The sequence below is a fragment of the Kogia breviceps genome, chromosome 11 (assembly GCF_026419965.1).
Source record: "Kogia breviceps isolate mKogBre1 chromosome 11, mKogBre1 haplotype 1, whole genome shotgun sequence".
Classification (NCBI taxonomy): domain Eukaryota; kingdom Metazoa; phylum Chordata; class Mammalia; order Artiodactyla; family Physeteridae; genus Kogia; species Kogia breviceps.
The window spans coordinates 82,638,993-82,666,023 of record NC_081320.1 but is presented as its reverse complement, the minus strand read 5'-3'; the positions used below and the strand labels follow the sequence as shown (position 1 = coordinate 82,666,023).

At 53.5% G+C, this 27,031-nt stretch overlaps 2 protein-coding genes across 11 annotated transcripts in view; one reads left to right on the top strand and one right to left on the bottom strand.

Moving 5' to 3' along the window:
- Positions 1-21,215, top strand: part of CAD (carbamoyl-phosphate synthetase 2, aspartate transcarbamylase, and dihydroorotase) — a 22,377-nt gene extending 1,162 nt beyond the window's left edge. Inside the window, exons 3-45 of one of the 4 annotated variants that reach the window (XM_059079918.2) lie at positions 1,683-1,812; positions 2,683-2,825; positions 2,998-3,139; positions 3,329-3,500; positions 3,705-3,890; positions 4,062-4,174; positions 4,494-4,639; positions 4,896-5,027; positions 5,169-5,402; positions 5,528-5,749; positions 5,949-6,137; positions 6,383-6,507; positions 6,691-6,821; positions 9,515-9,627; positions 9,871-10,115; positions 10,332-10,578; positions 10,944-11,042; positions 11,231-11,455; positions 11,540-11,722; positions 11,952-12,170; positions 12,449-12,616; positions 13,230-13,412; positions 13,541-13,645; positions 14,081-14,320; positions 14,567-14,648; positions 14,949-15,115; positions 15,277-15,441; positions 15,584-15,715; positions 15,926-16,127; positions 16,504-16,694; positions 16,789-16,929; positions 17,139-17,240; positions 17,633-17,729; positions 18,018-18,068; positions 18,360-18,404; positions 18,512-18,681; positions 18,792-18,866; positions 19,391-19,603; positions 19,790-19,915; positions 20,093-20,248; positions 20,334-20,435; positions 20,620-20,714; positions 20,830-21,215. In XM_059079918.2, coding sequence (XP_058935901.1) covers positions 1,683-1,812; positions 2,683-2,825; positions 2,998-3,139; positions 3,329-3,500; positions 3,705-3,890; positions 4,062-4,174; positions 4,494-4,639; positions 4,896-5,027; positions 5,169-5,402; positions 5,528-5,749; positions 5,949-6,137; positions 6,383-6,507; positions 6,691-6,821; positions 9,515-9,627; positions 9,871-10,115; positions 10,332-10,578; positions 10,944-11,042; positions 11,231-11,455; positions 11,540-11,722; positions 11,952-12,170; positions 12,449-12,616; positions 13,230-13,412; positions 13,541-13,645; positions 14,081-14,320; positions 14,567-14,648; positions 14,949-15,115; positions 15,277-15,441; positions 15,584-15,715; positions 15,926-16,127; positions 16,504-16,694; positions 16,789-16,929; positions 17,139-17,240; positions 17,633-17,729; positions 18,018-18,068; positions 18,360-18,404; positions 18,512-18,681; positions 18,792-18,866; positions 19,391-19,603; positions 19,790-19,915; positions 20,093-20,248; positions 20,334-20,435; positions 20,620-20,714; positions 20,830-20,932 — 6,507 coding nt within the window. In that variant the 3' untranslated portion in view covers positions 20,933-21,215. The remainder of the gene's footprint in view (positions 1-1,682; positions 1,813-2,682; positions 2,826-2,997; positions 3,140-3,328; positions 3,501-3,704; positions 3,891-4,061; positions 4,175-4,493; positions 4,640-4,895; positions 5,028-5,168; positions 5,403-5,527; positions 5,750-5,948; positions 6,138-6,382; positions 6,508-6,690; positions 6,822-9,514; positions 9,628-9,870; positions 10,116-10,331; positions 10,579-10,943; positions 11,043-11,230; positions 11,456-11,539; positions 11,723-11,951; positions 12,171-12,448; positions 12,617-13,229; positions 13,413-13,540; positions 13,646-14,080; positions 14,321-14,566; positions 14,649-14,948; positions 15,116-15,276; positions 15,442-15,583; positions 15,716-15,925; positions 16,128-16,503; positions 16,695-16,788; positions 16,930-17,138; positions 17,241-17,632; positions 17,730-18,017; positions 18,069-18,359; positions 18,405-18,511; positions 18,682-18,791; positions 18,867-19,390; positions 19,604-19,789; positions 19,916-20,092; positions 20,249-20,333; positions 20,436-20,619; positions 20,715-20,829) is intronic. The other 3 variants (XR_010835601.1, XM_059079919.2, XR_010835602.1) reach the window with 3 other exon arrangements.
- Positions 18,801-27,031, bottom strand: part of SLC30A3 (solute carrier family 30 member 3) — a 20,641-nt gene continuing 12,410 nt past the window's right edge. The window contains exons 7-9 of one of the 7 annotated variants that reach the window (XR_010835604.1): positions 23,883-24,109; positions 23,490-23,687; positions 18,801-22,246 (exon numbers count right to left, since the gene is read on the bottom strand). Coding sequence is in view for 5 of the 7 variants with exons in the window: in XM_067007910.1 (XP_066864011.1) it covers positions 22,210-22,246; positions 23,490-23,687; positions 23,883-24,109 (462 nt within the window). In the remaining 2 variants the exon portion in view is untranslated. The remainder of the gene's footprint in view (positions 22,247-23,489; positions 23,688-23,882; positions 24,110-27,031) is intronic. The other 6 variants (XM_067007910.1, XM_067007908.1, XM_067007914.1 and 3 more) reach the window with 6 other exon arrangements.

Sequence of the window (27,031 nt, the reverse complement as noted above, 5' to 3'; positions counted from 1 at the left end):
TGAGAGTTGAAGTAATAAAAAAAAAAAAATCAACACAGGTTAATTGTAGAGTAGCCATAGCCACCGGTGCAGTATTCCTCAAAACTCACTTTGTCCTAATTCTAGGGTTACTGAGCCTTTAATTCTTAATATGCTTTCCCAATCACCTTGATACTTGGAAAAGGAAATTCTAGGAAAGAGAGGTGCTTGGTATTCCTGGAAGAACCATTCCTCATCACATAAATTCACTGTATTCTGTATAAATTCACTGCATTCTAGTTTATAATGCACTATCTTGGTTAATTGATGTAAGTCTTCAGCTTTGTCGACTCTAGATACAATGTCAAAGTTGAGTTTATACACTTGCAAAATTGAGGCCCTGACAGAACCAAGGTGAGTAAGGCCTCCTAGAGCCACCAGCCCAACATGGATGCTTCTGCAGCACATATGCTGTAAATGCACTTGTCCGTGTGCAGACACCTAGCCATGGAGGTCTCTGCCAAACTAGCCTTCAGATCCCATTCATCTTTCTTTAAACCTTCCACCACTAAGCAGATGTAGTTTAAATATGCCACTTTCTCCTAGATAAACAATCTGTTTCTCTACTTAATTATTATAAGCTTATCTATCGAGTAGCAAATTTACACTGAGTAGCAAATTTACATTACCTTTTTTTTATATTTTATTTTCGGCTGTGTTGGGTCTTCGTTGTTGCATGCGGGCTTTCTCTAGTTGCGGCGAGCGGGGGCTACTCTTCATTGCGGTGCGCAGGCATCTCATTGTGGTGGCTTCTCTTGTTGCGGAGCACGGGCTCTAGGCGCTCGGGCTTCAGTAGTTGTGGCTCACGGGCTTAGTTGCTCCGTGGCATGTGGAATCTTCCCGGACCAGGGATCGAACCCTTGTCCCCTGCATTGGCAGGTGGATTATTAACCACTGCGCCACCAGGGAAGCCGTACATTACCTTTTTTAAAATGATAATCCCTTATGAAGTGTGTGTGGGGGGTGGGGGGGTGGGGGGGTGGTAGTATAATGCCTAGTATTGCACCCTGAAGCTTTGTTTTTATTTAGTAAGGTATTGTGCCCCTGCCTATTCTACACTATGTTTTTATCGAATCCTGTGATTATGATCTTGTTTTATTTATGTTACTTTGTTAATTTTCTGGTTCCTTAGCTAGCAAATTAACATTCTGAAGGCAGGACCTTGTCTTTTTTTATGCTCATGCTCCTCCCCCAGCATCTATTATAACGCCTGGCACCAAGTGGGCCCTCAGTAAACACTGACTACTATCGTGTGTCAGGTACCTTGCTCTTGAGTTCATAGTTCTCTGATGAAGACATCTGGACACATTTGTGATACAATGGAAATAGCAAGTCAAGTAGAAGCAAAGCAAACTTAGGTGAGCTCTAAGGAGGAGACACAAGCTGCAGTGGGTGAGAATGGGGGTGACTTCATGGACAAGGGGACAGAAGAAAAGGAAGGGAAAAGGAAAATGTCATTTCAATTACTAATCAGGCACCCCAGGCCCATGTGTTCAGTGTTTCATGCGGGGGACAGCATTGCTGATAAAAGGCAAAAGCATATGAGGTGCTTGGCACGTTAAAGGAGTGACAGGTCATTGAGTGTGGCTGGAGTACAGGGCCCATGGCCCTGCAGGGAGGTGTGTGGCCCTGGGCTCCTCACAGTCTCCCCCTCCCATCGACAGTGGTTTGAATCCTCGGGGATCCACGTGGCAGGACTGGTGGTAGGAGAGTGCTGCCCCACACCCAGCCACTGGAGTGCCACCCGTACCCTGCATGAGTGGCTGCAACAGCATGGCATACCCGGCCTGCAAGGTATGGTGCAAGCACAGGGGTGTCTGAGTGGAGCACAGATACCCAGATGGAAAGAATCAAGGACTCTGTGGACTCTTGGGACTTGAGTCCACGACTGTGATACAATGTACCTGATACGAAAGCTTTAGACTGGGGGCCGGAGCTGGGGGAAGGAACTGAGTTCTCACTCAGATGGAAAATTTCAAACGTACAAAAGGAGAGAATAGGACAATGAATCCTCAGCTTCATCAACTCAGGGCTAAAGTTATTTCATCACCACTACTACAACTCCCAGATTATTTTGAAGCAAATCTCAGACATAATATCATTTCATCCACAGATGGTTCAATAGCTATGAAAAAAAAAATCCTTGTAAAAACATGATCACAGTAACATTACCGTAACCTTTAAAAAATTAACAGTAATTCCTTAATATCAAATATACAAGGAATGTTTAAAATTTCTCCAATTTTCTGATTTTTTAAAAACTTTGTTTATTTGAATCTGGGTCTACACAAGGTCTGTACCTTGCATTTGGTTGATAATCTTTACTCTATGGGCCTTGTAACCTATTTGACACAAACAGTTGATTTTCCTTTAGAGTACCCCACGGTCTGCATTTTATTGATTACATTCCTGTATTGTCATTTAGCGTGTTCTTTTGTTCCTTGGTATTATTTTCTGTAAACAGACCTGGAGTGGTGGTTCAATTCATATGTGATATTTGGGGGCAAGAGTACTTCACGGTAGGGTACTTCTAGCAGGATAGCCTGGGATTTTTGATGCCCATAGAACAGTCACAGTGTGTGAGTCAGGCTCTGAAATGGAAGTCTAACGTCATGCGTGACTGCGTTGGGGGAGTGATCTCTCAAGAGTCTGCTGTTTGGGCAGGAGTGGACACTCGGGAGCTGACTAAGAAGTTGCGAGAGCAAGGGTCTCTGCTGGGAAAGCTGGTCCAGGATGGGACGGAGCCTTCAACCCTGCCCTTCTTGGACCCCAATGCCCGCGCCCTGGTGCCGGAGGTCTCCATTAAGGTACATAGGTAGAGTGGGAGAGTATTCCAGACTAAGTACAGTAGTTATATTCTGCCCATACTGGGAGGTGAGCACTTGAGGGAGAACCAGAAGAGGCCTCCAAGGTAGGGATTGGTGTGTGCATATTATATGTACTAATCACAGCTGTCAGCCATTGCCCTTTATTCCTCAGGTTCCACGGGTATTCAATTCAGGGGGTACCCCTCGGATCCTTGCTTTGGACTGTGGCCTCAAGTATAACCAGATCCGATGCTTGTGCCAGCGTGGGGCAGAGGTCACTGTGGTACCCTGGGATCACGCATTAGACAGCCAGGGTGAGTAGCTTAGGTCTGTCTGTACAAGGTCACAGACAAACAGCATGGGTGGAAGATCTGGCCCTTGGTCCAGTTGCTGAAAGTCAACACGAGCTGCAGGGAAGAAGGTGGAGATAAGGGCTTTTGCTCTAGCGGTGTTTCTCTCTAGTTGAACCACGGGTTTTGACATCATCTTTTCTGCCCACTCAGAGTATGAGGGTCTCTTTCTGAGTAATGGCCCTGGCGACCCCGCCTCCTATCCCAGCGTGGTATCCACACTGAGCTGTGTCCTGTCTGAACCGAACCCCCGACCTGTCTTTGGGATCTGCCTGGGACACCAGCTGTTGGCCTTAGCCATTGGGGCCAAGACTTACAAGATGAGGTGGGACTTGTGGGGAGAGGAAGTGCCCGCGCCTCTGACGTGAGGTGTGGGGGGCCTTGGGGATGGGAGCAGAGTCGGTGTTCTTTAGTGTTGAAACTGGAGTGGGGGTTGGTGAGCGTCGTGAGATCAGCAAGAGCTGGGTTTGGTACAGTAGTGAAGGGAGGGTGGAAGGGGCCTGTTGACTCGGTACGTTTCCATCTCCAGATATGGGAACCGAGGCCATAACCAGCCATGCTTGCTGGTGGGCTCTGGGCGCTGCTTTCTAACATCCCAGAACCATGGGTTTGCTGTGGAAACAGACTCACTGCCGGCAAGCTGGCTTCCTCTTTTCACCAACGCCAATGATCACTCCAATGAAGGCATTGTCCATGAGAGCCTGCCCTTCTTCAGGTGAGCCTGGGTGGTTCTGACATGATGACTGGATCTGTACAGCTTTGAAGCCCACTGGGACTGGAAGATCAAAAAGTAAAGCGCAGCAGTGGCCCCCGCCATCTTTCCCACTACCTACCTCCAAGGCTGCCGGTGATGCCGGCCATTTTCGTGATCTACTCTCTTCAACAGTGTCCAGTTTCACCCAGAGCACCAAGCTGGCCCTTCAGATATGGAACTCCTTTTTGATATTTTTCTGGACACTGTGAAAGAAGCCACCACCGGGAACCCTGGGCGCCAGACAGGTAACCACTCAAGTAGAACTGGGTTGTGGATCCAAGAATGGGCTCCAGGAGAGGCATAAGATGGACCTGTCTCGGGAAACTGATAGGTGTTTGGGAGGTTAGGCGGGAGGGGTGGGAAGGCAGTCAGGCCAAGATGATTCATTTATGCTTCTATTCAAAGGAACCCAGAATCACACGTCCTGGCTTCTGGTCCTGCCTCCGCCACTCCTTAGAGGGGCATGCCTTGTTCTTGATTCTTCTGTAAAGTGAGGGGTTAATCTAGATGACCTCTCGGGTCTCATTCAGCTCTAACGTTCTATGACTTTCTTTGCCTCCATAGTTCGAGAGCGGCTGGCTGAGCGCCTCTGTCTCCCTGGGATTCCCACCCCAGGCTCTGGGCTTCCACCACCACGAAAGGTCCTGATTCTGGGCTCAGGGGGCCTCTCCATTGGCCAAGCCGGAGAGTTTGACTACTCAGGCTCTCAGGTAAAGCACGTGTGTCCCTGACCCTCTGGGTGTGTGGCCCTCAGGAGCAGATAGGGCTGAGGCATGCACATTAGTTGTAGGGAGCAGTGACCCAGGAGATCTGGGGAACGTGCAGAAAGGTGAGGTGGTGAGGAACAGACGTGGGTTTTTAGGGACTGAGAGTCCAGGGAGGGGAGAAGAGGAAGAGAAATACTGGTCTAAGACTGAAAATCTTGCTTCTGCATTCAAGGCCGATATGCCCTTTTTGTCCCCCTAGGCGATCAAGGCCCTGAAGGAGGAAAACATCCAGACGTTGCTGATCAACCCCAACATTGCCACCGTGCAGACCTCCCAGGGGCTGGCTGACAAGGTCTATTTCCTCCCAATAACACCTCACTACGTAACCCAGGTATGACTTGGGTGAGGCTAGACTGAGGAGGGGACCCACGTGGGCGGGGGGATCCTGTGTCACTCTGGGTTTTTCCAACTTCTTTGATCCCCTCCCTAACCCCAGGGTCTTAATGCCTATTACTCCTCTCTCCTCCCTCAGGTGATACGCAATGAGCGCCCAGATGGCGTGTTACTGACTTTTGGGGGCCAAACAGCTCTGAACTGTGGTGTGGAGCTGACCAAGGCTGGGGTGCTCGCTCGGTATGGGGTCCGGGTCCTGGGCACACCCGTGGAGACCATTGAGCTGACTGAGGATCGGCGCGCCTTCGCCTCCAGGATGGCCGAGATCGGAGAGCACGTGGCCCCCAGTGAGGCAGCAAGCTCTCTTGAGCAGGTCCGAGGCACGGTTGGGGTGGACGGGTGTCGTCTCCTTGACGTCGTATTCTCTCCGGGTCCAGGAGCCCTCTGTGCGGCACGCAGTCAAGGCCTGATCCGTTTGTTCGTCTCTGCTCATTGCAGGCCCAGGCGGCTGCCGAGAGACTGGAGTACCCCGTGCTGGTGCGTGCAGCCTTTGCCCTGGGGGGCCTGGGCTCTGGCTTTGCCTCGAACAAAGAGGAGCTCTCTGCTCTCGTGGCCCCAGCTTTTGCCCATACCAGCCAAGTGCTGGTAGACAAGTCCCTGAAAGGATGGAAGGAGATTGAGTATGAGGTGGTGAGAGACACCTATGGCAACTGTGTCACGGTGAGTGACGGAGGAGGGGCATAGCATCAGGCGGTATGAGCTCTTGTAAGAGCCGGGGTCCGGCTGGTATCTTTGAGAGTTCAGTGTCCCTCAGACCCAGGGTGGGTGCGTCTCCAGAGGCAACAGAACCCTGGGATGCAGCCTCCTACCTCTCCTGACTCCCTTTGGCAGTGACCACTTTGGGACTGTCCCTTCACAGGTGTGTAACATGGAGAACCTAGATCCACTGGGCATCCACACTGGGGAGTCCATAGTGGTGGCTCCAAGCCAGACGCTGAATGACAGGGAGTACCAGCTACTGCGGCAGACGGCCATCAAGGTGACTCAGCACCTTGGAATTGTTGGGGAGTGCAACGTGCAGTATGCCTTGAATCCTGAGTCTGAGCAGGTGAGACTCTAGGCCGTGGAGCTGATACTGTAGTCATTGGACCACCTTCCATAATTTGGGGGCCTCTAGGCCAAGAGGCCCTTTTACCCTCCAGACCCTGGAGTAGAAGCTGGGATTATCTTCGGTAGGGTTGGGCCTTGGGTTGGAGGATGCTGCTTTATTTTCCTGCCTTTCTGAGACCTTTCCTAGGCGGGCCTTCTAGGCCAGTTATCTCATAACTCTTTCTCTGTTCTCTCTCTTTGCAGTATTACATCATTGAAGTGAATGCCAGGCTCTCTCGCAGCTCTGCCCTGGCCAGTAAGGCCACAGGCTATCCACTGGCCTACGTGGCAGCCAAGCTGGCTTTGGGCATCCCTCTGCCTGAACTCAGGTACAAGGGTTGGGGAGAGATCAGGAAGGAAAGGTGGTGGGGAGCTGAAAAAAAAACATTTATGGGACAGGGAACGTGGAAAGGACATTGGCCGGGATGTGTGGTATGGAGAGAACTACCTGGAAGCTCACCATTTACATCTCCTGCTCTGTCCTTCTGGCACCCTCACCTGATGGCTCCCAGGAACTCGGTGACAGGGGGAACAGCAGCCTTTGAGCCCAGCCTGGATTATTGTGTGGTGAAGATTCCTCGCTGGGACCTCAGCAAGTTCCTCCGCGTCAGCACGAAGATTGGGAGCTGCATGAAGAGTGTCGGTGAGAGACACAGCCCAAGAGACCCCCTCCCCAGATCACCTCATGGGGTCCCACATGTCCCAAGAAGCTAGAATGTCATAGAGTCAGTTCCCTGGCATGATCTTTCAGCTCCTATATGAGCAGCTTCTTGGGAACACGGTTCCTCAGAGCTAACAGGGATATTTCCAACTAAGATAGCAGTCCTCCTCAGGGGCGGGAATTAAAGGCATCTGGAAATCTGTCAGAATACACATGCTACCTCCACCCCCGAGATGGCATGTCAAAAATCTTGGGATGGGGTGATAGCCATTGGACTATCTCATTTCTCTCATGTTACAAATGAGTAAACAGGTGCCCACAGAAGGAAAGTGTGTGCCTGAGTAAAGGGCGGAGCCAAGAACTGAAAACTAGATCTGTTGCTAGTTGCATCTGTTCCTCTGTTTACAGTACATCGCCTGTCACGGGTGAGACCAGTTCCATGAAACTCCATCCAAGGCATTTCATGGCATTGTGCCCATGGCCTCGTCACTGGGCTGTTAATACCAGTGACAGTTTGTTCTCCATGCCCGTTTAAATACTGATTGCTTCAGGGAAACGATGGCTGCTGTTTTCCTATAAACGCTTGTAAGGCCAAGTCAGCGCAGTGGGAGCCATGCTGAGCGTATCTCCTTCTCTGGGCACTTCCTGCCATGGTCACTAAGTGAAATGTCTTTTAATACAATGTCTAAGATCAGAGCAGGACATCAGACACTTTTCTGTAAAAACAGGGACATTTAGTAATGAATAGTGAATGGGCAGGATGGTCAGCCTCCAAGCAGTGGAGAGCATGCTGGGATTGAGTTAGTTTGCTTCCTTTTACTGACCCTTTAAATTGCCTTAGTTTGTCCTGCAAAGCGTTTCCATTAAAACAAGCATGTGCCTGTACCAGAGTGCCACCAGGTAAGGATAATAGCATTGTACTGTGCTCCAGATTTCCATTAAGAGCAAGAGTAGCCTTTAAACACGTAAGTCTAAGCTCAGATATGATTTCAGAAATTTTAGAAATCTTACAAGACTGCCAAGTTGTTCCTTCTGGAGATGAATTTCTGTTATGTAAAAATTATAATAAACATGGGAATGAAGCCATAAATTGTGGCTAAAAGAAGTGGATTGAAAATAGGACAATCAAAAATTGATTTCTAGATGAGACATTTAAGTATCTTACATCTATTTGAGTGTTCTTGGAGTGTGATCTGCCATGGTAACTTTTTGTAACTTTTATTATATAAGTAAGATACATGAATCATTGAGAAATTAGAAAAGATAGTTTAACCAAAGAAGAGTAATCACCTTTAATCTTGTCATACAGAGATTAATTTGGGGATATATATAATTCAAGGATTTTTCTAGGCTTGCATGTCTGAGTGCATTGGGTTTCTCTTTTAACCAAGATAAAAACTTTTGTAATATAACCACATTACAAAGGAATTGAACAAAATCACTCATCCACCTACTTAACATTACTGGTACCATCTTGACGTTTTTAAAAATTTTTTAAAGAAACAAATATTAGGATTGTAAACAGAAAAATACATTTGGTAAGGAATATATGAAGACCTTAGGGTAAATTGTCAGAGGACATGAACAAAACTTTATAGAATAGGAAATCAATAAGCAGAGCTGGGGGCTGGGGGAAGTTCCCTCTTTTTAGTAGTTAGAAATCTAGTTAAAATGAGATAATTATTTTTGCTTACTAGCAAAAATTGTTTTAAATGATTATACACACTTCTTAGAAGATTGGTTAAATTTATACTTTGTATTATAAAGCTCAAACTTCTATAAAGCCACTAGTACTTATCAAGGGCCAGAAAGTTTATCTTACCTATTGCCCATGCACTTCTGGAAATGTATCCTAGGGAGATAACCTAAAGTATGGAAAACATCACAGCCTCACTTAGAATGATAAACACATCAAAGCTAAATGGCTTACAGTAAGTGAGCAGTTACATTATGGTAAATCATACAGGAGTTAAACTGCTGGCAATAAAGTGACATAGAATGTGGGAACAAGCTTACCATGAGGGAAAAAGCAGGATAGAAGTTGTATGTATACTATAATCATGTATAAAACATATTTGACAAAAGTCCAGCAGGAAGTACTCTAAAGTGATAGTTGTAAATGTGATTAGCTCTGGATGGATTCATAGAGTAATGGGATCATCTTCCTGTTATCCAGACTTTTAAAAAGTTTTAAAGGATGAGCCAGATCCCAGATGGTATCATCACAATATGGATAAAGCAAACCGAATAACTGCATAACCCAACAGGGATGGGTGGGGCCTCGGTGATAAAACTGCAACATGTTCCAGTATCCACATGTGCATTGTAGGCATTTTAGTTTCATTTCACTGATAAACACAAAACATGAAAATGGTAGGGAGAAGAGGTGCAAAGTGTAAGATTCTCGATGAAACACCATAAATCCCACCACAGTGGGACTTGACTGTAAACTACAGAAATTCTGGGGACTTCCCTGGCCGTCCAGTGGTTAAGACTCCAAGCTTCCACTGCAGAGGGTGTGGGTTTGATCCCTGGTTAGGCAACTAAGATCCTGCATGCCACAAGCTGAGGCCAAAAAAAAAAACCCAAAACAAACAACTATAGACATTCTGGGCAGCATGCTCCCAGCTGCCTCTGCCCTCTGGCCCTCAGTTCCTCACATGGTATCCCTCCAGGTGAGGTCATGGGCATTGGACGTTCTTTTGAGGAGGCTTTCCAGAAGGCTCTGCGCATGGTGGATGAGAACTGCGTGGGCTTTGATCACACAGTCAAGCCCGTCAGTGATGTGGTAAGCGGCTCCCTTCCCCTGGCAGTACCCTCAGAACGGACCCCGCTTCTCTCTGTCCCCAGCCCCTGAGCTTGTTACCAGTAATACTAGCACCACTCACTTGTGGACCTTTGCTGTGTTTCCACTTTGCTGAGAATTCGGTGACTTCATTTCTCATTTTTCATTATTATGAGGACGTATCACTAGATTTGTTTGTACAGATGAGGAAACGGAGGCTTAGCTTGTCTGCCCTCTCCCCGGTAGGAGTTGGAGACTCCAACAGACAAGCGCATCTTTGTGGTGGCAGCTGCCCTGTGGGCTGGCTACTCGGTGGATCGCCTGTATGAACTTACTCGCATCGACCGCTGGTTTTTGCACCGAATGAAGCGGATCGTAGCACACACCCAGCTGCTGGAGCAACACCGTGGACAGTCTCTGCCCCTACACCTGCTGCAGCAGGCCAAGCGCCTCGGCTTCTCAGACAAGCAGATTGCCCTCGCAGTTCTCAGGTCAGGGATGGCGGGGAGGGTCTCGGGCTGAGAAGTATCGGGCAGAGAACCTTCGTACCAGTGAGGGGTCCTCGGAGGGGAGGGTGTGGGGAGCTTTGGAGGCCTCTGACCTTCATCCCTGGGAATTTTCCTCTCTGATCCCTACCTGGGATCTCCGCCCTCTCCTTGGTCCATACCCCACTCCCAGGGCCTCTGTTTCTGACCCTTCTTCTTTAGCACAGAGCTGGCTGTTCGCAAGCTGCGTCAGGAACTGGGGATCTGCCCAGCGGTGAAGCAGATTGACACAGTTGCAGCTGAATGGCCGGCCCAGACAAATTACTTGTACCTGACATACTGGGGCACCACCCATGACCTCAGCTTTCGAACGCCTCATGTCCTGGTCCTGGGCTCTGGCGTCTACCGTATCGGCTCCAGCGTCGAGTTTGACTGGTGTGCTGTGGGCTGCATCCAGCAGCTCCGAAAGGTCCAAGAGCTAGTCTTTCATATGGTTTCCTCTGCTCTTCTAATCAGCTTTGGCACTGCCTTCCACCCACACTCAGTCCTGGCACCTTCTAGTCATTGCTGCACCTTACATCTGTCACAGGGCTTTGGGTTGGGGGGGGTCCCCTTAGGCCATCCTGTGCCTCACATGTGGTTCCTCTCCAGAACTCTGTATCTGCTTTTCCGATACCTTCGTTGCTGGTCTTACTTCCCCCGCAAGGCAGCCGTCCTGTACAGCAGCTTCAGAGACAGCTGAGGCGGTACTCTCTGAAGTACTGCTTTGGCGTTACTTGCTCGGTGCTCTTCTTCCCGCCTAACTGCTGAATGTCATTCCCCTCGCCGCCACAGATGGGGTATAAAACCATCATGGTGAACTACAACCCAGAAACAGTCAGCACCGACTATGACATGTGTGACCGACTCTACTTCGATGAGATCTCTTTTGAGGTAAGACGGGTGAAGGCTGCCTGTTAGCCTGGGAGGCCAGGCAAGTAGGAGTGGCTGATGGACCTAAGACTCTTTGGGACTTGTGGGGTTTGAGGGGAAGTGGGTGAAGGATGAAGAGCAGTGAGCAGGAAGGCTCAGACCCCTGACCCTGTCTGCCGCCGCCACCTGTTTCTCCTCCTGCACCGTAGGTGGTGATGGACATCTATGAGCTAGAGAACCCTGAAGGCGTGATCCTGTCCATGGGCGGGCAGCTGCCCAACAACATGGCCATGGCTTTGCATCGGCAGCAGTGCCGGGTGCTGGGCACCTCCCCTGAAGCCATTGACTCGGCTGAGAACCGTTTTAAGTTCTCCCGGCTCCTGGACACCATTGGTATCAGCCAGCCTCAGTGGAGGGAGCTCAGTGACCTAGAGGTGGGCTGGGGCCTGGTGGGGGACTGGAGGCTGGATGATGCCACGGGTGAGTGAGCAACCCAGCTAAGCTCCCTTTGCCCTTAGTCTGCTCGCCAGTTCTGCCAGACCGTGGGGTACCCCTGTGTCGTGCGCCCCTCCTATGTGCTGAGTGGTGCTGCTATGAATGTGGCTTACACCGACGGGGACCTGGAGCGCTTCCTGAGCAGCGCGGCAGCTGTCTCCAAGGAGCACCCCGTGGTCATCTCCAAGTTCATCCAGGAGGCCAAGGTGGGAGGCTGCAGACAAGTCTCTGCAGGCAGGCTCCCAGCCTCGGAGGCGACTCCCTTCTCTGGTCCCACAGAAGTTTGTAGGCACAGGGGGCTGGATAGGATGGGTTGTGCCAGGGCTCTTAAAGGAAGGGAAGCTTCCTGCAGGGGCAAGCGGGAGAAGAAAACGGCCCTTGCTCTACATCACATTGCCCTGCACGCCGCCCGCCCCCCCCCATGCCCCCCACTAGGAGATTGATGTGGACGCTGTGGCCTGTGATGGTGTGGTGGCAGCCATCGCCATCTCCGAGCACGTGGAGAACGCAGGTGTGCATTCAGGTGATGCCACGCTGGTGACCCCACCGCAGGACATCACTGCCAAAACCCTGGAGCGGATCAAAGCTATCGTGCACGCCGTGGGCCAGGAGCTGCAGGTCACAGGACCCTTCAATCTGCAGCTCATTGCCAAGGTAGTAAGAGGGGGCTAAAGGCAGGGACCAGAGGTCCGTGGTGCCCCCTTGTTCTGTGCCGGCCCTGGTGCCAGGGAGCCCTCATCGGAGGAGGAGGAAAGCTGGAGGGGCAGGGTCACAGCTCGAGCCCACAGTATTGTCAGGGTTTATAACAGTCACCCTGCCCCCTGTCCCGGGTTGATGACCCACAGAACGAGGAGTGAGGGGAAGAGCCAAGGTCACTGGGGTGGTGTCACTAGCCCACCTGTGGAAGGCCCGACCAATCCCTCTCTGCCCAGGACGACCAGCTGAAGGTCATTGAATGCAACGTGCGTGTCTCTCGCTCCTTCCCCTTCGTCTCCAAGACACTGGGTGTGGACCTAGTAGCCTTGGCCACACGGGTCATCATGGGGGAAGAAGTGGAGCCTGTGGGGCTCATGACTGGCTCTGGAGTCGTGGGGGTAAAGGTAAGGAGGACTGAAGCCCGAGGTTAGCAGTCAGCGGGGAGGCAAATAGCGGAGGGAGTTCATCTCCTGCACAAGCTGTACGTCAGTCGACGTATAAACCAAGCACCTCCTGTGGGCCAGGCCTTCCTGGGCCGTCAGGGCAATAAGATGGTCTTTGTCCCTTAGGAGCTTCCATTCTAGTGATGGGAGGCAAGAGAAGTCAGGTCCAAAAACAGCTTGTTTCTAGAACAGTGTGTGATAAACTTGCACAGTAGAGATAAAAACAAAATGCTAAAGGAGGTGCGACTTCCAGAGAGGGTGGTGACCGTCAAGAAGGCTCAAGAAAAGAAGTGGTATTTGGAATGAGCCTTGGAGGACGGTCAGGATGTGAGATTTGAGATTGGCCAAGCTTGTTGAGGAAGTGTTCCAAAGGCCAGGGAGTAGCCTCGTGGAGCCCGAGGGGAGCCTGAGCATGTTTGGGAAGCAGCCGATGATTGGCAGGTTCACGTGGAGCAGCAAAGGGAAGGCTCACCCCGCTGTCTGGAGGAGGCCAAGAGGGGGGATTGAGGCCACCCCGCTGGTGCAGGATATGGGCCGCTCACACCTGGGCCTCACTCACCTCCTGCTCTCTCAGGTGCCCCAGTTCTCGTTCTCCCGCCTGGCGGGTGCCGACGTGGTGCTGGGTGTGGAGATGACCAGTACCGGGGAAGTGGCTGGCTTTGGGGAGAGCCGCTGTGAGGCCTACCTCAAGGCCATGCTAAGCACTGGCTTTAAGATCCCTAAGAAGAACATCTTGCTTACCATTGGCAGCTATAAGGTACAGAATCTGGCGGGGTGGGGGGGTGCCTGAAGATTGGGGGACAGACGGCCTTGGTTCCCTGGGCCAGGGCTGACCTTAAAGTGGAAGACGGGAGAAACACAGCCTCGTCGTCCTCCTTGGTTCAGAACAAAAGTGAGCTGCTCCCAACTGTGCGACTGCTGGAGAGCCTGGGCTACAGCCTCTACGCCAGTCTGGGCACTGCTGACTTCTATACAGAGCACGGTGTCAAGGTATGGGCTGCTCCCGCCCTCCCCCACGCTGCGCCCTCTCCAAGGCTGTGAGAGCACCCGGGAATTCTCTCCCTGTTCCCCTGCTCTCCTGGTCATTGTACAAATTATATATTCCACGTAGAGCAGTAGAACATACAGAGAAGCAAAGAGAGAGAAAAAATTCCCTCATGATCTCCCCACCATTGTTAACATTTTGGCATGTTTCCTTCCAGAATTTTATCTTTCTGTGTGATGTGTGGGCTCATACCACAGAGTCCTTGGTAACCGTAGCGTAGATACCTTTCCTGTCAAGAAAAATGCTTTGCCTATAGCAAAGAGAGGTAGCCCGGTCCCCATCCTCCTCATGGGCTCCTGGGCCACCTCTCCTCCCTTCAGGCTGGCCTTCCTGGCCCCTACCAGGCTCGGGTTGGCCCCTACCTTGTCTCTGGGCCACAGGTAACAGCTGTGGACTGGCACTTTGAAGAAGCAGTGGATGGAGAGAGTCCGCCACAGCGAAGTATCCTGGAGCAGCTCGCTGAGAAGAACTTCGAGCTAGTGATTAACCTGTCCATGCGTGGGGCCGGGGGCCGGCGGCTCTCTTCCTTCGTCACCAAGGGCTACCGCACCCGGCGCCTGGCCGCTGACTTCTCCGTGCCCCTCATCATCGACATCAAGTGCACCAAACTGTTTGTGGAGGTAACTGACACCTGGGTGCCGAGAAGGGGGCAGCCAGCGTCAGTGGGGGAAGAGGGGGAAGTGAGCGTGCCCTGGGGCTGGGAAATCTCAGTACGAAACAGCCATGCTAATAATCAAGCTTTGTGGCTGCGGAGAGAGAAGGTGGGTATAGAGAGGCAGAAGGCTGGTTTATGGGAAAACCCAATCCCTATCTGCACCTCCCAGGCTGCCCTTAAGTCAAAGCTGACCGTGGTTTCCACCTTGCAGGCCCTAGGACAGATTGGGCCAGCCCCTCCTTTGAAGGTGCATGTTGACTGCATGACCTCCCAGAAGCTCGTGCGGCTACCTGGTAAGTGCATCTCTTGAGAGAACCTGGCTTCTGGACACTGGTAGAAGCTGGCATGGACCCTGGGCGTAGCAAAGGATGGCCGTGGGGCCCACTCTGCCCTGGAGTGTACGGAGTGGGGAGGGCCCAGAATCTTCCTCACCCTAAGCTCTTTTATTTCTCCATCCACGGTGCCCTTGACGAACCTCGCCACCTCTCGCTTATATCAGTCGCTGTTTATTTTCCTGCCACCCCCGTTCACCTCCCTGATGGCCTTCGTGTCTCGGAATCTTCCTCTAACCTGCCGCCTCCGTGTTCTCCCAGGATTGATCGATGTCCACGTGCACCTGCGGGAACCAGGGGGGACACACAAGGAGGACTTTGCCTCAGGCACAGCGGCTGCCCTGGCCGGGGGCATCACCATGGTGTGTGCCATGCCTAATACCCGGCCCCCCATCGTCGATGCCCCTGCTCTGGCCCTGGCACAGAAGGTACGCCCTTGTCCCTGCTTCCTGGTGACCGCCTGCCCCCACCTGCCTCCCCACCTGCCTGAGCCCTGCTCCCTCTGTCCCTCCCCAGGGGCCCAGGCCACTCATGGGTGCCAGGCTGGCACCGGTGCTGAGGGGCCTAATCTCAAATGTACCTCCTCCAGCTGGCAGAGGCCGGCGCCCGCTGTGACTACGCCTTATTCCTCGGAGCTTCGTCGGAAAACGCAGGGACCCTGGGGGCTGTGGCTGGGTCCGCGGCAGGGCTGAAGCTCTACCTCAATGAGACCTTCTCTGAGCTGCGGCTGGACAGTGTGGCGCAGTGGATGGAGGTAGGGGTGGGCAGGTGGGAGGAGGCAGCCAACCGCTACCTCCTGGCTTGAGGGCCCCGCACAGTGGGCTGGCAGCGGTGAATCAGGAGCTCCCTGAGGTCTTGGGCTCTGCATGGTCCCAGAATGTTCTTCGTGCCCCCAGCACTTCGAGACGTGGCCGTCCCACCTCCCCATCGTGGCCCACGCAGAGCGGCAGAGTGTCGCCGCCGTCCTCATGGTGGCCCAGCTGACCCAGCGCTCGGTACACATCTGTCACGTGGCGCGGAAGGAAGAGGTGAGAGCCCAGCAGAGGTGCCCCTCTTGCTTTCCCAGTAACTCCAGGTGACCAGGGTAGTCCTTGGGGGCAGGGGACGAGCAGGGGAGCCTGGAGCCCGTACCCAGCACGTCTGTCCCAGGACTCTCCGAGAGGGGAGGTTGGCTGCGGGGACTTTGCAGGGTGGGGCCTGGAGGGAGGCCTCCTCGAGGTCTCTCTGCTCTCCCCCAGATCCTGCTGATTAAAGCTGCAAAGGCACGGGGGCTGCCGGTGACCTGTGAGGTGGCACCCCACCATCTGTTCCTGAGCCGCGATGACCTGGCGCATCTGGGGCCCGGGAAGGGGGAGGTCCGGCCTGAGCTTGGCTCCCGGCAGGACGTGGAAGCCCTGTGGGAGAACATGGCCATCATCGACTGCTTCGCCTCCGACCATGGTGAGCGGGCCCGGGCCGAACCCCCTCTGCCCAGGCGGGCTCGTGCCCCATCCTCACGGGCAAGGACCTTGGGCTCCATGAAGATTGGGCCTTGATCTGGGTAGGATCCCAGCCTCTAATACGGTTCCTAGTCTGTCACAGGTGCTTGATAAATATTTCCTGAAAGAACGAATGAGCAAATGGGTAAACTGTAAAGGGGAGAATGTGGGTGAAAGGTGCGGGCCCCCAAAGATGACAGCAGTCCCAGTTGCCCTACCTTCTGATTCCCAGAAAAAGCTAGCATCGGGGTTGGTTAGTGAGGCGTCATCCTGGTGGCGTGCGTGACCTCTCGTGTGTGGAGGCGATTGGTCCTGAGGGCCATGCTCTCTCCTCCCAGCCCCCCACGCCGTGGAGGAGAAGTGTGGGCCCCAGCCGCCCCCCGGCTTCCCGGGGCTGGAGACCATGCTGCCCCTACTGCTGACGGCGGTGAGCGAGGGCCGGCTCAGCCTGGATGACCTGCTGCAGCGACTGCACCACAACCCTCGGCGCATCTTCCACCTGCCCCCTCAGGAGGACACCTACGTGGAGGTGTGGGGATGTGGGCCGGGCGGCGGGGGCTCCCCAGCCCTGGGAGCTGTTGCACGCTGCGGCCCGGGCCCGGCATAACCCGTGACTCTGGCAGGTGGATCTGGAGCATGAATGGACGGTCCCCAACCACACGCCCTTCTCCAAGGCCCACTGGACACCCTTTGAAGGGCAGAAGGTGAAGGGCACCGTCCGCCGTGTGGTCCTGCGAGGAGAGGTTGCCTACATTGACGGGCAGGTGTGTGTGTGGCCCGGGCCCGGGCCGGTCGTGACCCGCTCACGCTGTTCTCCTCCCACCCCAGCACGTCTCTGTGGTCCCGCTACCCGTCCAGCTGCCCTGGGTGCGGGTGGGAGCAGGTCCCCGGGGCGTTTTTGTCTTCTTGCTGGCTTCCACCCCTTTAGGACCCCAGTCTGGCTCACTTGCCCGCCCCTGCCTTCCGTCCGCAGGTGCTGGTGCCGCCGGGCTATGGACAGGACGTACGCAAGTGGCCACAGGGGGCAGTTCCCCAGCTCACACCCTCGGCCCCCGCCGCCAGTGAGCTAACAACGGTATCCGTGCTGCTTCGGGCTGGGGGGCGGGGTTGGGGGTGCAGTCAGGGGCGGGGCTGACAGCATAAACATCTCCATTGGTGGTTCGGGGCGGTGGAACGTTCCTCACTTAACACTTAAAATCCTCACCACCTACCCCCTCTACTGCAAAACATAGAATTAACTCTCAGTTTAGGAGTCTTCCCACAGGAAACACAAACCCGTTATTAACCCAAGCAGAGAGACGTCTCGGAGAGGCCAGTGGGCCCGCACCTGTTGAGGGCAGCCCAGTGGGAGGCGGGGCTGAGGGGACATGATGGAGGTAGAATCCTAGCGGACAGGGAGCAGTTTGGCTTTTCTTGAGGGATTGAATTTGAGGAGGGTCAGGTCAGCAGCCAGTGTTGTCTCTCCAGACCCCAGAGAGGCCCCGCCGGGGCATCCCAGCACTTCCCGACGGCCGCTTCCACCTGCCGCCCCGAATCCACCGAGCCTCTGACCCAGGTTTGCCAGGTAAGAGGAATATCCTATGACGTGGAGGGTGGGGCCACCTGGACTTAGAGACGTGTCGGGATGGGCTCCTCTCCCCCGCAGTGTCCCAGGTGGGCTGAGGTTGGGGGGCTCTGTGGCCTAGGAACTGTCCCAGGGCCCCCCAGCACCTCACCTCTGTCCACTTACCTTGTCCTTCCTGCTGCCCTCATCTGACCTGCTGTGTCCCCCTTTGCCTAAATCAGCCCACCCCGCATGAGGGAGGCAGCATCCCACAGCTTCTTCTCACAGGCCCTTTTTTGTTGTGGGCAGCTGTGTTCCTCCGCCTGGGAGCTGGGATCCCATGGCGCAGCAGAGCATGGGGTAAATCCAGGTTGTTGGTTGCTGTGAGCCTGGCCGTTCCCCCTGCCTAGGATCCTTTTGCCAACTGGGAGGGTCCCGGGAGGGCACCACTGATCACACACAGCAGCCCCTGTGGGAAGTCACGTGTCCGTGCCCAGAGCTGCCAGTCCTTCCTGCCCTCACCTAACCTGCTGTAGCTACTGTGGTGTGAGTTGGTCTAACACAGACATTGTGATCCGGAGTCCTTGGGAAGCGGGGGCTCTGCACACACCTCAGCCACAGCTTGCATCTGTCCTGTTGCCCTCTTCGTAGCTGAGGAGCCAAAGGAGAAGACCTCCCGGAAGGCAGCTGAGCCAGGTGAGAGACGCCCCGGGACACGCGCTCACCTTGGGGACCTCTCTGATCTGGCCTGGGTAGGAGGAACCCTCTGACCAGCCTCTTCTGCCCCGTCCCTCACTCTGCAGAGCTGATGGGAACCCTTGATGGCACCTGCTACCCTCCACCACCAGTACCTAGACAGGCGTCGCCCCAGAACCTGGGGACCCCTGGCCTGCTGCACCCCCAGACCTCACCCCTGCTGCACTCATTAGTGGGCCAACATATCCTGTCTGTCCAGCAGTTCACCAAGGATCAGGTGCCTGTGGGAGGGAGGAGGGGGATACCCAGAGCTTTGAGGACCTGGAGAGTCGGGGCTAGGGCCCCTGGGGGCCACCGCCTTTCCAGCTGAGTTGGGATCTTTCTTAGATGTCTCACCTGTTCAACGTGGCACACACGCTGCGCATGATGGTGCAAAAGGAGCGGAGCCTCGACATCCTCAAGGTCAGGGTCAGGGTCAGGGCTGTGGGCTGGGGATCCAGGCCCATGTCAGCAGGGCTGTGCAGTGGTCAGAGGGGTCTCCCTCCCCTGCCATAGGTCCCCTCGTGTGAGTCCACACCCTCCATAGGTAAGCCCTGCTCTGGGAGGTCCTGCTTCTCTAGGCCGCCCCCGTGTTTGCCCTCCGATCAGTATTCAGCTGACTTGCGAGGTCCTGAGCACCAGCACACAGGCCCGCGAATCTGGTCACTTGGTTGGTGCTGACGTATTCGTGGGAGAGAAGTCTAGGGTATTTTCTTCTCTCCCAGAGAATGAATGTCTCGTTCAGACTCTTAACAATGGCTTTTTGGAGGCAGACCTTTAGCTCAGAGTGACACTGTGGTGGAAATGTCAAGGCTACAACAGGTCATGGGAAGGTTTGAGGGACGGGGTTCTCGCGCCCCTCTTGCGTAAGTCGGGGAGGCGGGCATCAGCCCACGCACTCCCCAAGATGAACACGTGTGTGCACGCATGACTCTCACCTCCCCCAGGGGAAGGTGATGGCCTCCATGTTCTACGAGGTGAGCACGCGGACCAGCAGCTCCTTTGCAGCGGCCATGGCCCGGCTCGGGGGCGCCGTGCTCAGCTTCTCAGAAGCCACGTCCTCCGTCCAGAAGGGTGAATCCCTGGCTGACTCGGTGCAGACCATGAGCTGCTACGCCGACGTCGTGGTGCTGCGGCACCCCCAGCCCGGAGCAGTGGAGGTGAGGCCGGCCTGAGTGCCGGGTCAGGATTGATTTGGCTGGACCCGGGGACACGAGGGCCCCCCTGCCCACACTTCCTGTGACTGCAGGTCTCAGTCGGGCCAGATGGGTGCGGGGACGCGGGAGGAGTGGGGGTCCCTGAGACGCAGAAGACAGGATTCTCCTTCCTTGTGCCCGTGTTCACAGCTGGCAGCCAAGCACTGCCGGAGGCCGGTGATCAATGCGGGGGACGGGGTCGGAGAGCATCCCACCCAGGCCTTGCTGGACATCTTCACCATCCGGGAGGAGCTTGGGACAGTCAACGGCATGACGGTGAGGGTGGTGGCAGGGCTTGGAGGCCTGCCTGGGAGGTGGTTTCTGCATTTCAGCACACGTCGCCCGCATTCTGAGGCCTACGTTCTGGTCCTGAGGCCCAGAGCTTTAAAATGGGGGTGGGGGTGGGGGTGTGCTCAGTCTGGGGGCCCTCTTGGTGACCGGCTTCCTCCCCAGATCACAATGGTTGGGGACCTGAAGCACGGACGCACGGTGCATTCACTGGCCTGCCTGCTCACCCAGTATCGCGTCAGCCTGCGCTACGTGGCGCCTCCCAGCCTGCGCATGCCCCCCGACGTGCGGGCTTTCGTGGCGTCCCGCGGCACCAAGCAGGTCAGGCCCTGGGAGCCTGTGGGGGACCTGGGTTGGGCGGTCAGTGCCGTCACCACACTCACCCTGGCCGGGCCTCACCCTCCAGGAGGAATTTGAGAGCATCGAGGAGGCGCTGCCCGACACTGACGTGCTCTACATGACTCGCATCCAGAAGGAGCGCTTCGGCTCTAGCCAGGAGTATGAAGCTGTGAGCACGAGGGCTGAGGAGAACCCCGGTCTGGAGCTGCTGGGCACGCAGACTAGCAGCCAGGAAGGCTGGGTCCCTTGCTTGCGATAACTGAGTGCGAGGACCGGGGGGGTGGAACCCAGGCTCGCGGGCTCATAGCCACCCCTGCCCGGACGTGCTAATGGGGCCCCTCTCTGCCCCACAGTGCTTTGGCCAGTTCATCCTCACTCCCCACATCATGACCCGGGCCAAGAAGAAGATGGTGGTGATGCACCCAATGCCGCGAGTCAACGAGATAAGGTGACATGGCATCAAAATTGAGGACATGCTTGGGGGCGGGGGTCTGGCTCTGGGAGTGCACTCAGTCCTGTTCAGGCTGTCTTGGGCCACATGGTGACTCTTGCTTCTCTTGCAGTGTGGAGGTGGACTCGGACCCCCGAGCAGCCTACTTCCGGCAGGCGGAGAATGGCATGTACATCCGCATGGCTCTGTTAGCCACTGTGCTCGGCCGCTTCTAGGGCCCGACTCCTCAGCCTCTTCTCAGGCCCAGCTGCTGGGCACGGAATCCGGTGCCCTCCACGGAGGCAGCACACTTAAGTAGATGCTCTGGGGCATCCAGATAGGTCATGTGCTTATACGCACACACATGTGGACCACGCTTCAGACGCTGGACTGGACTGGAGCTGTCTCGCATGGGGATGGGGTCTCAGGTGCTGGGGCCCGGTCGGCCCCGTCTCCCTTATTGCACCTGAAATCTGTACTGTTACTTTTCCACTGACTTAGTAAAACAGCTGAGCTGCCTCTGGTTCTTGCTTCCTTGCATGTATCCTGGCTTCAGCAGAGGATGTTGAGTGTAATAGGCAGAGCTTTCTTCTAGAAAACGGGAATAGTTTCCCAAATACGAGAGCAGCCTTGCCGGGCAGGCTCATGTTCTGGCCAGGGGAGCAGCCAGTCCCCCATTTTCAGAGTGGTGGCTCTTTGGGGTTCTGGGCAGGAACGTGCCATTCTGTGGGTGCTCTCTGCGGCCTGCACTACACCGATACGTGTCCAGCCCTCGTTCCTCAATTCAGGTGCATGAGTCGTGGTGAAGGGAGGGCTGAGCATCTGTGTCCTGCCAGTGGTGTCCGTTATCCCGTAGGCCTTTTCTCTCCTCTGGTTAGTCCTCTCCTCGGTGGCTGAGGTGGCCACTGCGTCCTCAAAACCTCGCTTGGAGTTCTCCAGCTGCTGCTGCTGGGAGGAGCCCCTCCTACCTGCTCTCCCTGGGAGACTGCCGCACTGGAGTTTTCAGCCTGGACTAGGGTCAGGGGGGCTGAGGTGGAGCAGCTCAGGTGTCTGCACATTAGCGCTTCTGTGGGTCGTTCAGTGTGTGAGCTATTCCATTTCGTGAACTTCAGCAGCGTTACATTTCTGGATCCAGCAGGCCAACTTACACCCTCTGCGTACAAAGCACCACATGCAGTGGGAGTATAAGGATGAACAAGGTAATTCTCATCCGCAGCTTTGAGGCCTCTTAGGTGGTGAGACATCCAGCGACTTCTGCAGATTAAATTGGCACACGATGGTCCAAACTACTCCAACGTCGTTCAGGAAGAACCTGCTTTGTGCAAAGAGCTGTTAGCTATCGGCAAGTTGCAGGGATGGGAGAAGGAGATGGAGCTCGTTTTTTTTTGAAAACTTAGCGTGAGCGGGCACTTTCCACATATATGTAATCCTATGCCAAACGTCCAACCGTTTTACAGACGCGAAACACTCGGAAGATTACCAGGTGGCTTAACCAGAGTCACATCGCTAGGATTCAAATATCAGGACCGCTTGACTTCACACTCACCTTTCTGTTAAAAAGGAAAAAGTTATTTCAGGCTTCAAGGGCGTTCAAAATCAGTGGGAGAGGCAAGCCACACAAATCTAAACAACCAGAGAACAAGTCTAAGGTGTGTGGGGGGAGCTGGTTCTCAGAAGAGACCAGCATGGGTCTCCTGGTGCCAGAAGGATCCACGGGGTTGGGGTTTGGGCTGGTTCCTGAGGAAAGGGCGAGCTGTGCCAGGTGGATGGGAGGAGGGTGAAGAATCTTGCCTTCCAGCTTGAACATAGGAGTGGTAGTTCTGTGTCTGCAGCACAGTGAGGACATACGCCTAGACCCAGCAGGACCTTTCTGCTCCATATCGTTAGGCATATTGTTAGGCTTGAGAGTCTGATGAGCCAGACCAAGAGGTCTGGATGTAGATTCCAACAGAAATAGGAGTTTATAACCACAGGCACTGTTTGAAGAAGGGTGGGACTAGGTATAACATCATCTGCTCAAATAGGAGTTTATAACCACAGGCACTGTTTGAAGAAGGGTGGGACTAGGTATAACATCATCTGCTCATCGGGGTCGCTGAGCCGTCTCCAACCCCCCTAATGTTAATCCTTTCCAGGCTTTTCAAACCCCTGACCCTGACGAGTTCTCCCTCAGGTACCTGGAGGACCTAGTTGGTTGGAAAGGAGAGTATCATTTCTAGAATGTTTCTACTCCTTTCTAGGACTTCGTTTACCCTTCTTAACGCTATTCAAACAAATCAGATTATTTTCCCAAGCACTAGGAATCTGTCACGCACAGATTCCCACAGAACTCAGGGAGGCTTGTCCTCAGCAGAAGCCGCTTTTGCCACCAAGCGGCACACACATTCCACTCAGCTGCTAAGTGGTGGGAGGTGTCCCCGCCCTGACCCTTTCTTTGGCTCTCCTAATTGTAACACAGCTCTAAGTTGAATAAACTTCTTTCTCCTACAACCAGAAGGGAGATCTCATGACACTGGGAAGTAAAAAGAGACTATCAGCAAGAAATGAAAACAGACCTTTAAAAAAAACACCCGTGTCTGAGACTGTTCCACATTCATTAAGAAGCAACTTCATGTGTGCCATGTGACTATCATTAACCACATACAGTTAAAAAAAATAAAGTTTCCTGGTCTCCCTTCCTCCTGAGATACTTAAGAGATTTGATCTATATTTTTTTTAAGTTAACATGGCTCTAATTACGTGCCAAGCACTGTTCTAGCACTTGTACACATATTAACATTCTTTTTTACTTACTCTTGGATGAACTCTTTAAATATATTCCCCTGTGAAAAGAGGTCTGACCGGGCTTCCCTGGTGGCGCAGTGGTTGAGAGTCCGCCTGCCGATGCACGGGACACGGGTTCGTGCCCCGGTCCGGGAAGATCTCACATGCCGCGGAGCAGCTGGGCCCGTGAGCCATGGCCGCTGAGCCTGTGCGTCCGGGGCCTGCTCTCTGCAACGGGAGAGGCCACAACAGTGAGAGCCCCACGTACCGCAAAAAAAAAAAAAAAAAAAAAGAGGTCTGACCTAATGTATTTTCTTATTTCCTTGCAAAATCATTTCCCCCAACTCTTCACTGCCTATCCTAGTGAAGAAGAAAATCCCCTCAAGATAGGTATTCCAGCCGTGGGCCGGTAAGTCAGTGCACCTGAGGGCTTTAAGTTGAAAGGGTCGAGTTGGAAGTTGCCAGTGTAGCCTCGGTTGGCGTGTATGATTCTGCGATGATATCCTGTAGACTGTGGGCGACCTTGCTGGTGATGGTGCGGGGTCGAGAATGACTGCCAGAAGAGCTGGGGCCAGAAGAGCTGGGGGTAGCAGCCATCCCACCATTAGGGAAGCCACGTTGGATGTTGTTGCACTAAAAGCAGATGATGGCTGAAGAGAAGAGACAAGAATGAATGTTATAAAACACTAAGGATAGGAAAGTGAAGCGTGGCTCTGTGGGGTGGGCTCTTGAGATGAGGAGACGGGGATGGGTACAGACCAGCTGGGGGTGGGAAAGGATGGATTGTTTGGGCAGGATACTGTTCAGCTGCTGTGGGACATCTCTATGGAGACGTCTCGTCGATAACAAAGCTGGGGAATTGAAACAAGTGCAACAGAGGTCAATGTGATATTTATATGTGATAACGGTAAGTGCCATGAGAACAGAGACGTTATTCACTGATGTATCCCAAGCACCTAGAAAAGTATTGAGCACAGAGTTGGTGCTTAATAAGCATCTGTTGACTGAATCATCAATGTAAAGGTAATGAAAGCTCTTTAAAATTCTGCCTCTGTATTATTCACCGAGAGATTGGGAGCAAAAGCAGTCAGCTAAAACCTGAAACTCAGAAAGGGTTGGAGAAGAGTTCAGAAGAAAGCCCTCAGAGAGGCCCAGAATTTCAGATATGTGAGATATGGGGGGAGGTGTGGACAGGCTCAGACCCTGCAGGAGGCCACAGAGAATGCAGTCTGAGGCACAGACTCAGTCTGATGCTTTGTGAGTGGGAAGGTGGACCCCAGGTTCATGGGCTTAGTGAGGTATTGGCTTAGAAGCTGAGGGTTGTTTGCCAAGGAAAAAAGAGGTGTAGGGATTAGAACCTGAAAGTCTAGAAAAGGCTGGGAAAGCTGTGATGGATCCTCAGGAGATTAATAAAAGGATCGCCAAGCAGGGCTCAAAGGGGAAGCTAGACATCATGAGTTTGTGGTAGGGTTAGGCAGGCAATGCCCAGGCAGGGCCATGGCACCTCACCCACCTTGGAGGACCCTCTCTAGAAATATCAATTACTTCCTCCTTGACAGACTCCTGATTAGCTACCACCAAAGGGCGGTGCAGGTTTGCCCTGGGGATTTAGCCCTTAAGGCACTGGCTTGCTGGCCCATGGCTGGGGGCCTGGGGACTAAGATGGCACCTTATGGGCTTGTATTGACCCCACGCCTATTCCTTCCCCATCTTTCCATCCATTCATTCCTTCACCAGCAGTCGTTACTGAGAGTCTGCTAAGTGCCAGGCTGTGAGCTTGGTGCTGGGGAGGCAAACATGAGGAGAGCAGTGCCTTCCTTCACGGGGCATAAGCAATCTGCAGGACCACCTCACCCACTTGCTGTGCCTCCCAGAAGTCTTGTGTGACTGGGTCCTGATCTGAACCCTGCTCTGGTGCAGCAGGTGGGTGAGGTGGACCAGAGCCAGGAGGTGATCTCTGGGCAGACTCCACAGTCAGGGAAAAGGCAAGTTTGCTCTTGTAACGTCTGAGACCTGCTTAGTTTGGTAAGCTTTAAGCTGTCTTTTATTTCCTGGATTTGGTTCCCTTTTGTTTCTCCGTAGGCTTTTTGGCTACAGTCCTTTAAAAATTTATAGCCTATCTTGGTTGAGCCAAAGGGAAGGAGAGAATGGAAATGGATGTTCAGACTGGGTCAGAGAGAAAGGCAGTAAACCCTGCCACCAGGTGCCACGGGCACAGCACCAAACTGGATAGGAAAACTCAAAAGGGGTGCACCTGGAGACCCACCTACACAGAGCTTTCCTGTTCTATTCTGGGAAGATTTTGTTTTCTTTTAAGAATGGAAACTATTCTGTATCAGCAGCCTGCAGCCTTCCCTAGGATCATAGCTCTAGGCTAGGATGGGGGAGGCTATGGATGGCTGCGCGTTTCTTCTCTCCAGTAATGAGGCTTCCACTTAGGAACTGACCATAAAATCTTCCAGAAATGTAATAGGGAAGAACAAATCTGACTCCACATTGGATCTAGCTTTTTAAAAGTTATTTGTTGTTGTTTTTACTTTCTTTTGCTACAAGTTAAGAATGTTGCCTACAGCCTGAAATATACAGGATAGCCCCAGGGCTCTGACCTTTAAAGGTGTAACACTTTTCCATTCATATAGAGATAAAGAGCTGCAGAACAGAGAATAACATTGGTCTTGTTGGAGCTTTGTAGGAACATTGTGACCAGACCTACCTAAACAGCTGCAAGAACAAAGCATTCCCTCACCAAAAAGTTTGCAGCAAACAACCACACCTCCTCTCCTTTTAGTATATAAAAGAAGCCTGAGGGACTTCCCTGGTGATCCAGTGGTGAAGAATCCGCCTTCCAGTACAGGGGGTTTGATCCCTGGTCAGGGAACTAAGATCCCGTATCTTGCATGCCAGCAGTGTAGCCAAATAAGTAAGTAAGTAAAGAAAGAAAGAAGAAAGCCTGAATTCTAACTCCGTTAAGATGGTTCTTTGGGACACCAGTCCACCATCTTCTCAGTATGCTGGCTTTCCAAATAAAGTCACTATTCCTTGACCCAACGACTCATCTCTTGATTTTATCGGCCTGTTGTGCAGTGAGCAGTATCAGCTTGGTAACAGAGGGAGTGGGAGTTCTGGCTCAGGAGGAGAGGTTGGGAATAGCTCATGAGCGGGCTGTGGCGTGCCCTCTGAGTGAGCATCGCCCAGGCCTGGGGCTGCTTCCGGGGGCTTCAGGATGCTATAGCCAGACAGCAGCAGAAGGAGGGTGGGGAATGGGGCACAGGCTCTGGCAACCTTGGGCCCCTCCTCCTCCCCATGCTCCCCACCCACTTTCTCTCATCAGTCCTGGCAACAGGGTCCACTTTGTGGGATCATTTGCGATCGTGGCTGCACGTGCAGCCTCAGGCTCTGCCCCACAGGCATCTGGGAACTGCCCAGCACTCTTTGGAAGGTGTTGACCAGGTGCTGATGGGATGGCTGGGGGGCTCAGAGCAGGGACAGGGAGGCCCAGGGAACTCCCAGAGTTGGGGAGGAAGAGTCCTTCAAGTATAAAAGAAGCTCTAGGGGATTCCCTACCAGTCTAG